We start from the raw sequence: 17,327 nt of genomic DNA, 5'->3' as shown, positions 1-17,327 counted from the left end.
TGCCTGAAATTGAAGTGCGCCGATTGTGTTCAGCCATTCTTGCGGCGTATCTGTAATTCACGCCGCATAATTGGAGCTTTTAATGATCCGAGCCGACTTGTGATACGACAAAACATGAATAAAAGGAAAAGCTAAGATATGATGATTCAGATCGGGGTTGGGTAAGCTACGGCCCGTGGGCCACATACTTCCAGCTGGGCGTTTTAATCCAGCCTACTCATCGAAAATGGAGAAAATATCGAGAAATGCATATGTATGTACTGTAATCTTTCACTACATAGTACGTTGATACAAACATTCCTTATTCCATGATCCTCGATTGCATATTTCTTTGTCAAGCCTGGCGGTTCTATTTAGCCATTCTGTCCCCGAAAAAGTAAACTACACATTAATGCGGCCAAAATCCGTTATCACAGATCACATACTGCTTCAAGCCGGGTGCATTTATGTTGGGCCTGGCAGCTTGTTTTTTTCGGTTATTTCCACTTAAAATTATCAAGATCCATTATCCCTGGTCGATTATTGCTGCAAGCACACTTTTTGCCGTTATTCCTGCCTAAAATGAACTGCACTTGTGTGGCAGTGATCCAGTATACCCGATCCCATATTGTGGCGAGCAGAGACCGGCAGAATGCACTTTTGTTGCGAGGCATGTTATTCTGGTAAATGGAATACACGGTTGTGGCTGTAATCGATTATCCCTGGCCGACTATTGCTGCAAGAACACTTTTGTCGGGCCTGGCAGCTTTTTTTGCCATTATTCCTACCTAAAATGAACTGCACCTGTTTGGCAGTGATCCATTATCCCCAATCCCATATTGTGGCGAGCAGAGACCGGCAGAATGCACTTTTTTTGCGAGGCATGTTATTCTGGTAAATGGAATACACGGTTGTGGCTGTAATCGATTATCCCTGGCCGACTATTGCTGCGAGAACACTTTTGTCGGGCCTGGCAGCTTTTTTTGCATTATTCCTACCTAAAATGAACTGCACCTGTTTGGCAGTGATCAGTTATCCCCAATCCCATATTGTTGCGAGCAGGGACCAGCAGAATGCACTTTTGTTGCGAGGCATGTTATTCGTAAATGGAATTCACGGTTGTGGCTGTGTTCCATTATCCCTGGTCGACTATTGCTGCAAGCACACTTTTGTCGTGCCTGGCAGCTTTTTTGCCTACCTAAAGTGAACTGCACTTGTGTGGCAGTAATCCATTATCCCCAATCCCATATTGTTGCGAGCAGGGACCGGCAGAATGCACTTTTGTTGCGAGGCATGTTATTCGTAAATGGAATTCACAGTTGTGGCTGTGTTCCATTATCCCTGGTCGACTATTGCTGCAAGCACACTTTTGTCGTGCCTGGCAGCTTTTTTGTCTACCTAAAGTGAACTGCACTTGTGTGGCAGTAATCCATTATCCCTGATCCCATATTGTTGCGAGTAGAGACCGGCAGAAGGCACTTTTGTTATGAGGCATGCTATTCTGGTTAATGGAATACACGGTTGTATCTGCGATCCATTATCCCTGGTTGACTATTGCTGAGAGCAGAGGCCAGCGAAGAACTTTGTTCTTTTGGTTTAGTTTGGACCGCTAAAGCTTGCCGTTGTGGCCTGCCTAAAACAAGCCGCATTTTGTTCACTGCAATCCATTATTCCCGGTCAACTCTTTCTGGGGGGCCGAGAGAGCAATTTTCGCATTTTGGTACCCAAAGAAACGAGGGATCACATTAATTGTAAATAAAGTACTGCTGGAAAAAGTGTCTTGTTTGTCCCCAGTGTCCCTTTGTATTTCATTCTTGTGTTGGGATGTTTTCTTTTGAGTCTGAAAGAACAAATTAAGTACTTAAAATAAGCAAACGTTATAAATAGATATATAAATAAATGAATAATCACACTCTACACTGCAAAAATGGAAAAAATAAAAATTCTATCACATTGGCTGAAAATTTTACATTTCATTTTGTCTTAATTTAAGACATCTTATCTCATTTGTCGGATAAAATAAGAAAATCCCGTCCTTTAAATAACTAAAATGTTCTTTACTAGCACGTTATGTTAAGAAATATTTTACATGAAATTGAAAATAACCCTACAATGAGTGTAATAAGCCCATCCCAGCCATCTCCGGGCAGTGGGAAGGGGACACCCTGAACTGGTTGCCAGCCAATCGCAGGGCACACAGGGACAAGTCATTCGCTCATTCACACCTAGGGACAATTTGGACCGGCCAATTCACCTGAAATGCATGTTTTTGGAACGTGGGAGGAAACCGGAGTGCCTGGAGGAAACCCACGCAAGCACAGGGAGAACATACAAACTCCGCACAGGAAGTCTGGAGCTGGATTTGAACCCATGACATGAACTGTGCCGCACAAGCGCTAACCACTGCGCCGCCGTGCTGCCGTACTTTTTCATGTTTATTTATATATTTCAGGACAACTATTAGTTTTCTCTATTTTCTAACATTCATATCTGGTACTGTGAATAAAAATAGTGTGATAATGAGATAAAATCTAATGCCGTTTCCTATGTCACCTATATCACTGGTAGTTTAGTGTTTAGGATTCGGGGCTCTCACTGCCTGGGTTCGATTCTTGTTGTATTCAGTGTTTTATGGATTGTGGTCAGCGATATTTTTCGACTGAGCAATTATTGCACAAATGTGGTAACATACCCTGAAACAGGGGTGTCAAACTCATTTTAACACTGGGGCCACACGATAGAACAAACATTCTGTCGGGGGCCGGATTAGTAGATTAAAGAGAAAGAAAAAGAGAGCTAAAGAAATAAGAGAAAGAGGGAGGGAAAAGGAGAGAGGGCGGGACAAAGAAAGAGAGAAAGGGGGAGAGAGTGTGAAAAACAAAAAGATATAAAGTTGTGACAGAGGGGGAAAAGAAAGGGAGAGGAAGAACGAAATCCAAAGAGAAATATAAAGACAGAAGGAGAGAAAAGAGAAAAGAAAGCGCAAAGGGTATGAAGAGAGAAAGAGAAAAAAGGAAAAAAGGAAGTTAGAGCAAAAGAGATTAAAAGACAGAGAGAGAGAAAGAGACAAAAAGCAACAAAGGAAGAGAAAAAGAGAGACACAGAGAGTGAAAGACACAGAGACAGAGTCGGAGAAAAGGGGTGGAAAAGAAAGAGAGAGAGAGAGAGAGAGAGAGAGAGAGAGAGAGAGAGAGAGAGAGAGAGAGAAATAAATACAAGTACACTGTCTTTGTGAGAGACACCTTTCTTTGGCAACATCAAGTTGACATATTTCAACCTGCAGCTTGTTTTTCTCTTGCACTTCTCTGAGTGTTGTCTCGCGGGATGGATTCAATCCCTTAGCGGGCCTGATCTGGCCCGCGGGCCGCCTGTTTGACACCTGTGCCCTAAAACATAGTGTAAAATGAACATCCAAACTTTGAGTTATTTTTAGGTAAAGAAAAAGTGTGTTATACAAATAAATACTGTAAATCTATTTATTCTAACACGTAAAAAAGGTGAAATAAAATGAGCAAAAATTTCTACCCTTATTCTCTCACACTGTCTTATATGTTTGTCATTCTTCTGTTTTGTCAATGTAATGCCTTTCCCCCGGTACAGTCGGTGGAAGTACATTTACCTTCGGAAACCATAAATTAAATCTAATTCTGAATCAGCGAGTGTTTATTTCTTTTTTTTGTCGTCCAGTGGTGAGTCAGAACTTGGTGACGGATAACGTGTCGGTGGTGGAGGGCGAGATGGCCATCATCAGCTGCCGGGTCAAAGACAACGATGATTCCGTCATCCAGCTGCTTAACCCCAACCGCCAGACCATCTACTTCCGAGACGTCAGGCGTAAGTACAAAAAAATACTCCTCGCTTTCTGTCGTCGCCAACAAAAACGACATTTTTACTGACTCAGTTTAACATTGAACATTGCGAAAGTTGAATTTCATCATTGAAAATAAAGTGCAAGCTTTGTTTCCATGGTTATCATGTTTTTGTTTCTCTATTTAGCCGTATCATACAGGTGCCCTGGCCCATCCCTTAAAACACGTCCAAACATCCCACTATCCTTTTACAACACCTCTCCACTCATTCCTATCACCAACAAGAGCTCTAGCTTCCACTAGATTTAGACCTCTTTCCTGCAGTGCACTCATAACACAACATTCGCTCTTAATCCATTCTCTCCTTCTGTTATGTGGAAATATAATAATTTATAATCATTTTAGATTTCGAGAAAAGATAGAGATAAAATATCTTGATGTACAAAAAAATATTTATATAAATTCCTTTCAAAGGACTGATAGATGTGACCATGAACTAAAATCTTGATTTTTAGCAATGAGTATGTTTAGAGTATGTTATTTTTCTAAATTGAACCTCAACCAACACTCATTTTTATAACAAATTGTATATATATATTTTTTTTAAAAAATCGGTCAATAACAACTCATTTTGACTTTATTAAATGCGATTTTAATAGTCACACTAGAAAAATAAATTCTTACCTTATTGGCATAAAATATTGCTTTTTTAATTATGTAGATATGCAAATTGAACTCATTTTTTGTGCACATTTTAATATGAAAAAAAGAACAATACAAAACATTGCTGCCAAAGGACTCGTATATATGACCAATTTCCAATTTCAACCAATTAAAGCCCAGCTAACTCATTTTTACAGCAAATAGTATTTTTTTTTAATTCCACTCTTGAAATTACATATAATAACTCATTTTGGATGTGTTAAATGCAATTTTAATAGTCACACTAGAAAATATAGTCTTACCCCATTGGCAGAAAATATGACTTTGTTCATTTTTAAGCTGTGCAAATTTGCATATAATTGCACAAATCACGATAAAATATCTCGAGATATAAAGAAATATACATGAAATACGCAAACCTGTTTTGTTAAATGATTTAGCTCATTTTAAGTATTGTTTCTAATTGTACGATGAATGCTTTCTTATAAATGTGTTGAAATACCTCAAAACTATAAAAGATGTGCAAGAATGTCTTTAAATGGTGTGAGAATTAATTGTTTTGTAGTTTAGAGCTGCACACAATATAGGCAAAACCTAAAATCTCGATTGTTCCTGATTTAGTCTGGACAACTATGGTCTATTTAATTTTCTAGAAAGGCAAATTTAACTTATCTTACATGAAAATGTTTGTATTTACCGTAAAGTCCGGACTATAGAGCGCACCTGGCTATAAGCCGCACCCACCACATTTTAAAAGGAAAACCGATTTTGTACTTACACAAGCCGCACCTGTATATAAGCCGCATGCGCCCACAGTAAAAAATGTGACACAAACCCGACTTTAAGTCCCGCGATTGAAACTGAATGGGGGTTTGGGGTTTTTAAGGGTTATTGATCTATCTTCGTTATTCATTATCCATTATCCGTTATCGGTCAGTTCATAATACGCTACAAAGCCTAGGAGCCGGGACACTTACTCTCAGCCAAAAGGCCAAGCTAAGGTCCTAGCCCTAAAGCCTTGCTGCGATCATTGCGAATGCACCGTTCCCGGAGGTACTGCAATACCGGGCCGATGCGTGGAGTGGACAGAACAAGCTCTTATTCCAACTCCGGATTGCAAAAATCAAAGATCATGGCAAAGGGCCACTCGGCCAAAAGGCCAAGCTAAGGACCTACCGGGTTTTTAAGGGTTAGTTAGACGCCTGGATGCCACTCCGCGCTCAGCCACTAGGACTGATGGGTGTGCATCAGAGCCCGTGCATCCTTCATTAAGGTACACAGTCCAAAATTCACAGCCGGTGAGATGTACGGAAAATGATACCGGTACTTAAGATTTGATGCAGACCTGCAGAGTCCAGGTACCCGTTGAAACTAATCCAAGGAAAAAAAGTCTATATTTCCATAGGTAAGGGTGGGAAAAATATATATCCACTATTGTCCGCCGCGACAACAGGTCTCACTCACCTTTACCCCACTTCCCGTCAGCCCGCGTTGGCTCCACCCCTCTTTTTTAATTCGCAAAACATATCAGAATAAGTGTCTCAAATAAATACATTACAAAAATATACAGGTGCAAATACATATTATACATCGGTTACACATATTTACAACGAAAGACGGTACACCGAGAGAGTTTTCAAAGCTTTAATAATAATAATAATAATAATAATATAACTTTCATCCCAAACCGTGACTGTGACAGGTAGCAACACGCTACTAGCAACACGCTCGCAAATCAGTAATCGAGTCTGTTAAAAAAAATATACCTCAAATAAAAAAATCACGGTAAACCGTCCTCATCTTCCTCCTTCTGACGTCATCAAAGTCGTCTTCCTCAGTATGGGGAAGAGGCATTGTCATATAGGCGTCGTCCCACACTCCCTACTTCAAAAACACGCTAGCAACACGCTCGCTAAATGAAGTTTACGTGCAGTAGCTCTGTTTTCTTCTTTATCGGACTGCTCGTTTGAAAGTTACGTCATGCGCCTTTCTTTATGCAATTTGCATGATGAGGATATGTCTACGCTAAATTAATTTGTGCACAAGCTAAGAAGTTGCAGTCGCATATATTCCACCGGTCGAAATGTTACCTTTTGTACTCGAGCGCCGCTGGCGGCTGTTCGAAAAATTACATAAATTGGCCGCATCACTGAATAAGCCGCAGGGTTGAACATTAGGGGAAAAAAGTAGCGGCTTATAGTCCGGAATTTACGGTACATGAAAAGAATCATGTTTTTTATGCATTTATTTGATAAAATATGTGATATATAAAATATAAGCATAACTGCTCATTGCAGCCGGTAATTAATAGGCTTTTCATTTTCCAGCCTTGTTAAGTTTGACCCGAACGTCCGCCGCCGGATTAGCGTCGGAATGAGGTTAACGCAATCCACCCAACAAGTTTTTCTGTCAGTCGTAATTGAAACGGATCGTGTCCCTAAAGATTTATTTTTTTCATATTTCTTTTCAATTAGAGTGTCGGAGATCTTATTAGCATTGATTAGCTTTACACGTGAGGATCGCTACCCTTTGCTTTTGCTTTAATTGATTTGTTTTCTTCATCATCTGGGCCTCTCTCTCATTTAACACAGCAGCTTGAAATGATTTTCCATGAAATAGATGTCATCAACAGGGTTTGTACGGGTGATTGAAATCCTTGAAAAAGCTTGAATTTTATTGTTGTGTTGAAGGGTTAAATAGTGCCTGAATTTTGAATAAAGTGCTTGTAAAGTGCTTATTAAAAAAGAATATCTTGAAACAAGAAAGTATGCTTTCTAAGTTGGGAAAAAATCTAGCATCCACTAGACGAGGACATTTTGCAGATTTTTTTTTTACTTTATCTCTGTTATTGAAAAAAAAATCTCAAACAAAACAAAAAAATAGTAAATGAAAAAATAAATGTAAACATTTCCATTGGGGTAAAATAAACTTGGAAAAAGGAAAAAAATATTTGTTGCATAGAAAAGAAACGTTTTGTGTCAGGACCAGAACGTAAACAGGACCCACTTGCGTAACGTTTACCACAAGTTTTATTGAAGGAACGAGGAAGGGCTGCTCCCACGATCCGTTGTTTGCTGGGCGCGGGAAGCCAGTCGCTCTTGTACTCAGCTTGTGATCCGAACACGGAAGTGGATCTTCCGTAGCGAGCGATGGCGGTGTCAGGGACGAGAAAACTGGTCGTTAGCCCGGACTGGGGAGCAAAAACGTGGTCGGGGTCAAAAACGGGTCGTAAGCTGGGACGGGAGAGCAGACGTGGTAGGGATCAAAACGGGTCGTAGCCGGAGACAGACGGGAGCAAAAATTGGACACACAGAGGTTTTAAAAACAGAGGCTCGCAGACGGACTCACAAAAGGAGAGTGACAGGACTGGGTTTAAATAGCAGGGAAGCCAATCTGTTACTGGGCCGCAGCTGGCGCCACACGGGCGGGGCCAATTGGGCGCCATGGCAACAGTGACAGTTTTGATTATTTTTTTTGAATCATCAAATTGACTTACTTACGAACACAGTGAAGTCCAGTATTGGCATTTATTCATCGAATGACAAAAGCGTTCATATAAGAGGAAAACATAAACAAAACAATATTTTAAAAATAATGTGAACGCATCATTTTTGAAAAGGAGTAGGAAGAATTTATTGGTGGAAAAAGGTTGGTACCACCTTCCCTAAGAAGGATAATTAGCCGCGCCCCCTCTTAGACTCTCCATCTCTCGACTGCCTGTAATAAAACTCATCTCAAAATGTAGCATCAGACGCTAATCACAATTGATGGCGGCCACTTAGAGAGGCGAGAGTCGGATGTCGGTGTATCGACTGAAATGGCCCGATCTATTTTGCGGCGTTCACCTCCAGTGGTCTATGATTTGACCGTTACTGTCAGCCGCATTGGGTGATAACTGACCTATTTTGGGACGTAACGTGACAGCGCCGACACCTTTTCGCCATGATGAAGTGGGAATTAGAGCGCCCCGTCGTCCGCTCGCACGCTGGCAATCAATGACTGAGTGTTGATTGCGGTGATGTTCGTAGAGACGGGCTGGATCATTTTAGGTTTGAGAATTTGGACGCACAAATAAACTGCATGGATGGATGAATGCAAGGGTTCATGAATGGATAAATGGATGAATGGATGGGTGGCTTCACGGATAGATGGATGGAAGGTTTCATGAATGGATGGATGGATGAATGGATGGCTTAATGGATAGATGGATGGATAGCTTCATGGATGGATAGATGGCTTCATGATGGATGGATGGATGGCTTCACGCATAGATGGATGGAAGGTTTCATGAATGGATGGATGGATGAATGGATGGTTCAATGGATGGATGGATGGATAGCTTCATGGATGGATAGATGGCTTCATGGATGGATGGATGGAAGGCTTCACGGATAGATGGATGGAAGGTTTCTTGAATGGATGGATGGATGAATGGATGGTTTAATGGATGGTTTAATGGATGGGTGGATGAATGTATGGAAGAATGGATAGTTTAATTCATAGATGGATGGATAGCTTCATGGATGGATGGATGGCTTCATGGATGGATGAATGGATGGATGGATGAATGGATGGATGGCTTTACGGACGGATGGATGGAAGTTTTCATGGATGGATGGATGGCTTCATGGGTGGATAGACAGATGGATGGATGGCTTTACAGACAGATGGATGGAAGTTTTCATTAATGGATGGATGGATGGCTTCATGGGTGGATGGACGGATGGCTTCATGGATTGATGGCTTCATGAATAGATGAATGGACAGATGTCTTCATGGATGGATGGATGGCTTCATGAATGGATGAATAGATGGATGGATGGACAGCCCTAAAGAATAGATTGATGGATGCGTGGCTTCACGGATTGATGGATGGCTTCATGAATTTCCCTTCGGGGATGAATAAAGTATCTATCTATCTATCTATCTATCTATCTATCTATGAATGGATGGATGGATGGCTTCATGGATGGATGGATAGACGGACAGCCCTAAGGGACAGATGGATGGATGGCTTCATGGATGGATGGATTAATGGATGTATGGATGGATGGCTTCATGAATGAATGGTTGGATGGATGGTTTCATGGATGCATGTATGGGTTCATGGATGATGGAGGGTTTCATGGACGCATGGATGGATGGATGGTTTCATGGATGCATGTATGGGTTCATGGATGGATGGCTTCATGGATGATGGAGGGTTTCATGGACGCATGGATGGATAGATGGGTGGACAGCGTCAAAGAATAGATGGATAGATGGCTTCATGAATGGATGAATAGATGGATGGCCTTCTTAGATGGGTGGATTGACAGGTGAACGGATGGCATTAATGGATGGCCTTCAAAGATGGATGAGCTGATGTATATATGGCTTTCAGGAATGAATGATGGCCTTCATAAAAGGATGAATACATGAATGGATGCCTTTTATTAATAAATGGATGGGTAGATCAAAAGACAAACTTCATGGATGGATGAATGGGTGGATGGATGGTTTTCCAGATAATCATACTCGATCAGGGGTCTCCAAACTTGTTCAAGCGTCGGGCTACTTTTTGTTACTAATAAGTGCAACGGCCTCCCAGCTTGATATGAATTTCAAGAATAGCAACTTAGCTAAATAGCTAAAATGTAGCTTGATATGTAGCAAAAAATGAAATGGGTAAAAAACTAAAAGGGAGCCAGATTACTAGCTCAAAGAGTAAAAAGCCAACAAAATAGAACGCTAAAAAGAAGCAACATAGCTAGCTTTAAAAGAGGCCAATAATTTAGCTTGATAACTAGCAAAACGATAACATGTTAGCTAGATAGCATGCAATAAAATGTAAAAAGCTAGCTAGATAGCTTTCTAAATAGCTAAAAGGGTAGCTTGATAGTTAGCTGGATAGGTAAAAATGTAGCCTGATAGCGAAAAAGTACTCCACATTTTTAGCTCATTCGCTATATAATACTCATAAATCTGAAATTAGTTTTTGATGACACCTGGGGACTCATGGATGTCATGAAGTCACGTACAAGATGGATAATTTAACCGGGAAAAACAAAACATGTCCAGAATCAAGCCTCGCCGATAATCCTGGACGAATGTCAAGACAGAAAATCCAATAAAAGTTGGACAGACGTCCCGCTGTGTCAATGTGTCAACCGTGTCCTTCTAACGAGACGGAGGACAAAAAATAGCACGGCACAAAAGGTCGCCGTGGTTTGTTTTTTTTTTCCTTTTTTCAGCGCGTCCCAAATCGCCGAAAGAGGAGTGATGTGTGATGCGGCTCGCTCTGACACATCCGTAATAGAAATGTCCGGCTAGCCAGGGTAAAAAAAAAAAAAGTGTGGCTAGCTAGGAAAAAAAAAATGTCCGCCCGACCGCTCGCGTGTCAACCGACCGCCGAGACATTGTGGACGTGTCCTTGGATCGCTCACCCTTGTCCCCGCTTCAACTAACGATTACGATTAGTGCGAATTCAATGTCCTTAAAAAAACTTATGTTTTTGCGCAAAAAAACCCGCAGTAGATTTTCCCTTAGCTAGTCTGCTAGCTTTATGCTAGCTTGAAAGCTTTGAAGGAATCAGCGTAACAGTCATAAATCTTGACGCAAGCAGAAAATGAACAGAATATATTCAAAGCCAAGTAGCTTCTGTGTAGCCTTTTTTTAAAGCTCCCGTGTGTAATATTTGACCACTAGATGGCACTGTTTTCTAATGTGAACAAAAAGCAACAATGATGTGTTCATGTATTTTTGCCTATTATTCAAATCAATGTTTTGTTTTGACTAAATGAATGTTTTTGTTCCTCTATGAGGCACCAAATAGTACACACTGTCAAAATATGAAAACAAATATTTGAAGGTGTATATTCTTTAACCAATGCAAAAAATAATATTAATACGTACGGTAAATTTGCTTTATGCTCGTCTGCTAGCTTGATCCTAGCACACAAGCTAATTGTACAGGCTTTTTAAAGCCCCTTTGTGTATTTTGTTATCACTTGATGGCACTGTTGTCTAATGCGAACAAAAACACAGCAGACAAACATGGCGGCGTCTTCTAGATAGGGATTCCTTTATGTAAAAAGAAAATACAAATTTAACATTGATATGTTCATGTTGAGGTGCCAAAATATAACACACTGTCTCTTTAAGGTTTCATTCTGGCAAAACATGAAAACAAATATATGATATATATGTATATTCTTTATCCTCTGCAAAAAATAATATTGCTACATATAGTAAATTTGCCTCATGCTAGTCTACTAGCTTGGTCCTAGCACACAAGCTAGCAAAGATTCAGTATAAGTCATAAATTGTGGAGACCTTTTAAGGTTTCATTCAACAAAATATGAAAACAAATATATGGAGGGCATATATTTATCCTTCTGCAAAAATGATATCACAATATACAGTAAATTTGCCTCATGCTAGTCTGCTAGCTTGATCCTAGCACACAAGCTAGAAAATATTCTTTATAAGTCATAAATCGTGAAGTCCTTTCAAGGTTTCATGCAACAAAATATGAAAACAAATATATGAGGGCATATAGTCTTTATCCTCTTCAAAAATTATATCACTACTTACAGTAAATTTGCCTTAGACTTGTCTGCTAGCTGGATGCTAGCAAACATGCTAACAAGATTCAATGTAACAGTCAGATTCAGATTCAGATTCAGATCTACTTTATTGTCATTCTAGTACACGTGTATACAGAACGAAATGTCGATGCATCTGACCCCCACAGTTTCCTTGAATGTACAGATATAAATAATGTTGTATTGTATTTTGGCTACGTATAGTATTTTACCATAGTGCCGATAGTGCAAGAAGAGTAACTAACCAGATGTGCAAAATGGGCAGTCAGGTTAACAAGTCAGGTACACAGTAACATTAACACTGTAACAATAACGCTGTAATTACAATAGTGCAGAGAGCAAGCATTGCTACCTAACATTTCTCAATCATAAAAAATAAAAGACATTTAGCTAGAAAGAAGGTAAAGTTTAGCTTATGGCCCAATGATCAAGTCGTCAAAATGACGGACGCCCTTAAATGTTTTCGCTACCTCAAAAAAAAAAAACCGTCAATGACAGATTGTCGCTTAATGTAACATCTGCAGTGCAGACACAGAAATATAAAAGATGTAAATGTTTATACAGTTTAATTAACTTAGGCCTAGATGTTGTAACAAAAGGCAGAGTTTAATTTGTTATCATAAATCACCCCTCCTTATAAATAAAATATGTAATTTCGGGCCCCTTTCGGGCCGGGCCAGCAAATCCAGTTAATTAGTCGGGCTCGGTCCGGGTCGGGTTTAATACCCCTCGGGCCTGCGTCGGGCTCGGGTGCTTTTTTTTGGCCCGATCTTACCTCTACTTTACACTAACCATATTGAATGGATGCACAAGATACTAGACAATAAAAATGTCAAAGTTATACATATATATATATATATATATATATATATATATAGTTGCAGTCAGGCAAAATAAAGAATAAAAATATCTGAAGACATTGGTTCTTGATCTTCCGCAAAAATAAACATAATTATAACCGATGAATTAGCCTTATTTGCCTAAAATTGCTAGAAAGGTAGTTTGATTTTAGCACACAAGTTAGCAAAGATTTTGTGCAGCAGTCATAAATCTTTGAGCTTTTTTGTTTTGGAATACGTATATAAAGTGTGTGGAAAAAATATTTGAGGCATATATTCTTTATCCTCTGCAAAAAATGTTATTACTACTTACAGTAAATTGGACTTAGACTTGTCTGCTAGCTGAATGCTAGCACACATGCTAACAAGATTTAATGTAACAGTCACACACATCTTAAGCTTTTACAAATGCAGTCAGCCAAAATAAAGAAAAAAATATATTTAAAAGCATAGGTTCTTTATCTTCCGCAAAAATAAAAATAAGTATATAAAATAAATTAGCCCCTATTTTCTTAAAAATGCGAATAAGGTAGCTTGATGTTTGCACTCAAGTAAGCCATTATTCTTTGCAGCAGTCATAAATCTTTAAACCTTTTTTTGATTTTGAATAGTTGAATAAAGAGTGTGAAAAACTCCTTGAGGCACACATTCTTTATCCTCTGAAAAGATGGCTATAGCTTAGTTGTAACAAAAAAAAAAACTTAGCACGATTAGCATGAATAAAAATTAGGTTTTAAACATATTTTTACTACGATATCTTTTTTGTGATCTAATTTTCTCGGAGGAGGTTAGCTCGTCTTCAATCAGTCGCAAAGTGGAAATGGTCGCTACGAGTGAAACAGGCAGCGCTTTTAATTGCATTAAACCGCGACGGTTAGCCGCTAATGAATGCTAACGGGTAGCGCTCGCCGAAGATGATGAACAATCAAGACTTTTACGTGAGAAATTGTTTGAAGTTGCACTCGAATCACTGATTTTAACTATGTCTGGGTCTCCATACCAAAAAACTAAATAATGATAATTATACTGATAAGATTAAAGCATTATTTTTTCTTCTAATTTTTTTAAGTGAAGGTATTTTTGGGGGGTGAAAAAAATACATAAATAATTGTTTAAACATATTATTATCATTTTTGTTCTTAATTATTATTATATATTTCAAATTAAAAATCATTGTATACTTTTATTTCATCAATAATTCCATTACCATAATTTTGTGTTTTTTTTTAATTCAATTTAAGATTATTTTATTTTATTACTTTTTGTAGTGCTGAATAATGATAATAATAATTATAAAAATGATAACTGTTTTCAAATTGGCTTGACTCCTGTTAAACCGTCCCAAAAACAAAGACAGTCCCTTTACTTTTTATTATTTAAAAAAGAAAGAAAATAACAATTTGAAAAATTGACTTTCTTGATATATATAAGTTCCACATTTGTCCTCAGAGGGGCAGTATAACGCATTAATTACACACAAAGAAGAATTTTTTAGCCATGTTTTAAGTGGGTGTTGGCCTTTAGCTAGCATATAAAAACGTGGCATTTATGATTTAAATAGATACTACTACAGAAATCTACAAATATAAAAAAACCATAATACTACAAAAATACTTCTACTGAAATACTACAAAAATCCCATTACAGTAATGCAATGATACAGAAATTTTACTACAGAAATAAAATAGCTACTACTCCAGAAATGTTACGGCAGAAATACTACAAAAATACAAGTTCAGTAATATTACAAAAGTGTAAACTAAAACCGAAATACTACAAAAATACCAATACAGTAATACAATGATACAAAAATACTACTACAGAAATAGTACGACAGAAAAACAAAATAGATACTACTACAGATATACAAATATTTAAAAGAAAAATCAATACTACAAATACTTCTACCGAAATACGACAAAAATCCCATTACAGTAATACAATAATACAAAAATACTACTACAGAATGAGTGCGACAGAAAAACATAATAGATGCTACTACAGAAATATACAAATATTTAAAAAAAATCATGATACTACAAAAATACTTCTACTGAAATACGAACAAAATCCCATTACAGAAATACAATGATACAGAGATTTTACTTCAGAAATAAAAAATACTAATACAGGAATATTACGGCTGAAATACTACAAAAATACAAGTTCAGTAATATTACAAAAGTGTAAACTAAAACAGGAACGCTACAAAAATACTTCTACGAAAATGCTACAAAAATACCAATACATTAATGCAATGATACAAAAATACTACTACGGAAATAGTACGACGGTAAAACAAAATCGATACTACTACAGAAATATCTCATCTCATCTCATTAGCTGCACCGCTTATCCTCAGTAGGGTCGCGGGGGTGCTGGAGCCCATCCCAGCAATCATCGGGCAGTGGGCAGGGGACACCCTGAACTGGTTGCCAGCCAATTGCAGGGCACACGGGGACAGACAACTCACTCGCTCATTCACACCTAGGGACAATTTGGACCGGCCAATTCACCTGACATGCATGTTTTTGGAATGTGGGAGGAAACCGGAGTGCCCGGAGGAAACCCACACAAGCACGGGGAGAACATACAAATTCCACACAGGAAGTCTGGAGCTGGATTTGAACCCACGCAGGAGGTTCCCATGACATGAACTGTGCCGCACATGCGCTAACCACTGCGTCACCGTGCTGCTCACTACAGAAATATCCAAATATTAACAAAAAAAATCATTACACTACATAAATATTTCTACAGAAATACAACAAAAATCCCATTACAGTAATACAATGAAACAGAAGTTTTACTACAAAAATAATAGATACTACTACAGAAGTATTACGGCAGAAATACTACAAAAATACAACTTCAGTAATACTAGAGACATTCTACCAAAATTCCACAATAGCAATACTACAGAAATACTACAATCATGGTTGGTTGATTGCATCCCTTAACCACTTGGGTCAATGGTGCACCATTTCCTGTTTTGTGCATTGAGCAAGTACAGCCTGGTGGTGCCCATCCCTCTCCAGGCCAACAAATGTTTCCACCCAGTCTCAAACCGTGGACTTTTAGCGAGTTTGGCAAAATACTACTGCAGAACTACTACAAAAAATACTACATGAATAAAACTACAGTAATACTACATCAATACTACATCAATACTACAAAAATGGGACTGTAGAAATACTACAAAAATCCTAAAAGATATATATAAGATATATCTTCAGTAATTGTATGTATATATATATATATATATATATTTATATATATACTACACTATGGATTACTTCTATCCTATGGACATCGGTTTTAGCGCACAAAAATGCGTCTAATCAAGGGTTCAACTCCTTGCCCTGAAGAATTCTCGTGCCGGCGTGATGAAGGGGCCTATCGTGGAAGAAGAGCCGGAGCTAGCGATGCGGCTAGCGAAGCGGCTAGCGAAGCGGCTAGCGAAGCGGCTAGCGGCGATATAAGTCTTCGGTACCATCCGTAATCATGGTAAATGCGAACTCACGACCAAATAAGATCATCGAGTGCTGGTGGAAAACATCGAAGCGCACAGGGAGCGCAGTTGCTGTGTTTTGCGGAAATGTGGCTCACGTTTAGCATTCCGGACGCTAACGTGTAGCCACCCGGAGCTACCCGGAGCAATCGGGCTTCAACGCCGCTAAACAGAGACACGAAAGCCGGGGGGAATCGGAGAGGAGGCGGACTTGCTAACACGAGGTGGTGTATCCCTGGATTTTCACAAGAAAAGATTTCCATCTGCCGCAGGGATGTCAAACTTTTGGACTAGCGTGACGTCATCCACTCCGCTACAAGCACTTATAGGGCATCATGTGAATCTGTTAATAAACAACGGGGTAAACTGCTGGAAGTGTGAATTTCCCTACGGGGATGAATAAAGTATCTATCTATCTATCTATCTATCTATCTATTTATATATATATATATATATATATATATATATTGAACAGGGATCTAATCGATGGTTTTGCTTAAGTGTGAGTGTTTTAAAACCAATTTATTGAAACTAATCTTTCAAAAGAAGTATAACATGTAAATGTCTGCATGTTTATTTATTCATAAATGATAAAAAATTGATAAGTCTCTAGTATCGGCCCCTCGGCCAAAAATGTGAACCTTACGTGGCCCCCTACTCCAACTAGTTTCCCACCCCCGACTGAAACCGAAGCAATATTATTTCTAATTAAGAACCGCTGAAATAACGGTGCAGTACATTAGCGGGCACCCTAAAAGGAAGTTATTATCTCCAGTTCAGTTAAGGATATCAAACCATTTGAATTTATATGAAATTGAAAGGGGAGGGCGGTGTTGAGGGGCCTAAGTTATTCCACGGGGCCCCGAGGTAGATCGGAGTCTGTCGAAGTCATTAAGTGAAAAGCACCCGACACTGGCGTATTAAAGTCGCTAATGTAAAT

General features: G+C 38.9%; 1 protein-coding gene and 1 pseudogene across 5 annotated transcripts in view; one reads left to right on the top strand and one right to left on the bottom strand.

The window, feature by feature from the left end:
- The window catches only part of cadm1a (cell adhesion molecule 1a), a 424,802-nt gene that overhangs the window by 315,183 nt on the left and 92,292 nt on the right, over positions 1-17,327 (top strand). For all 5 annotated transcript variants that reach the window (XM_088320581.1, XM_088320580.1, XM_088320578.1 and 2 more), the window contains exon 3: positions 3,667-3,813. In XM_088320581.1, the coding sequence (XP_088176707.1) occupies positions 3,667-3,813 (147 nt within the window). The remainder of the gene's footprint in view (positions 1-3,666; positions 3,814-17,327) is intronic.
- LOC148349224 (U2 spliceosomal RNA) lies at positions 5,483-5,623 on the bottom strand (annotated as a pseudogene).

This window comes from Urocampus carinirostris, chromosome 17 (assembly GCF_059441175.1).
Source record: "Urocampus carinirostris isolate Australia breed hairy pipefish chromosome 17, RoL_Ucar_1.0, whole genome shotgun sequence".
NCBI lineage: Eukaryota > Metazoa > Chordata > Actinopteri > Syngnathiformes > Syngnathidae > Urocampus > Urocampus carinirostris.
This window is presented reverse-complemented; position numbering and strand designations above follow the sequence as displayed.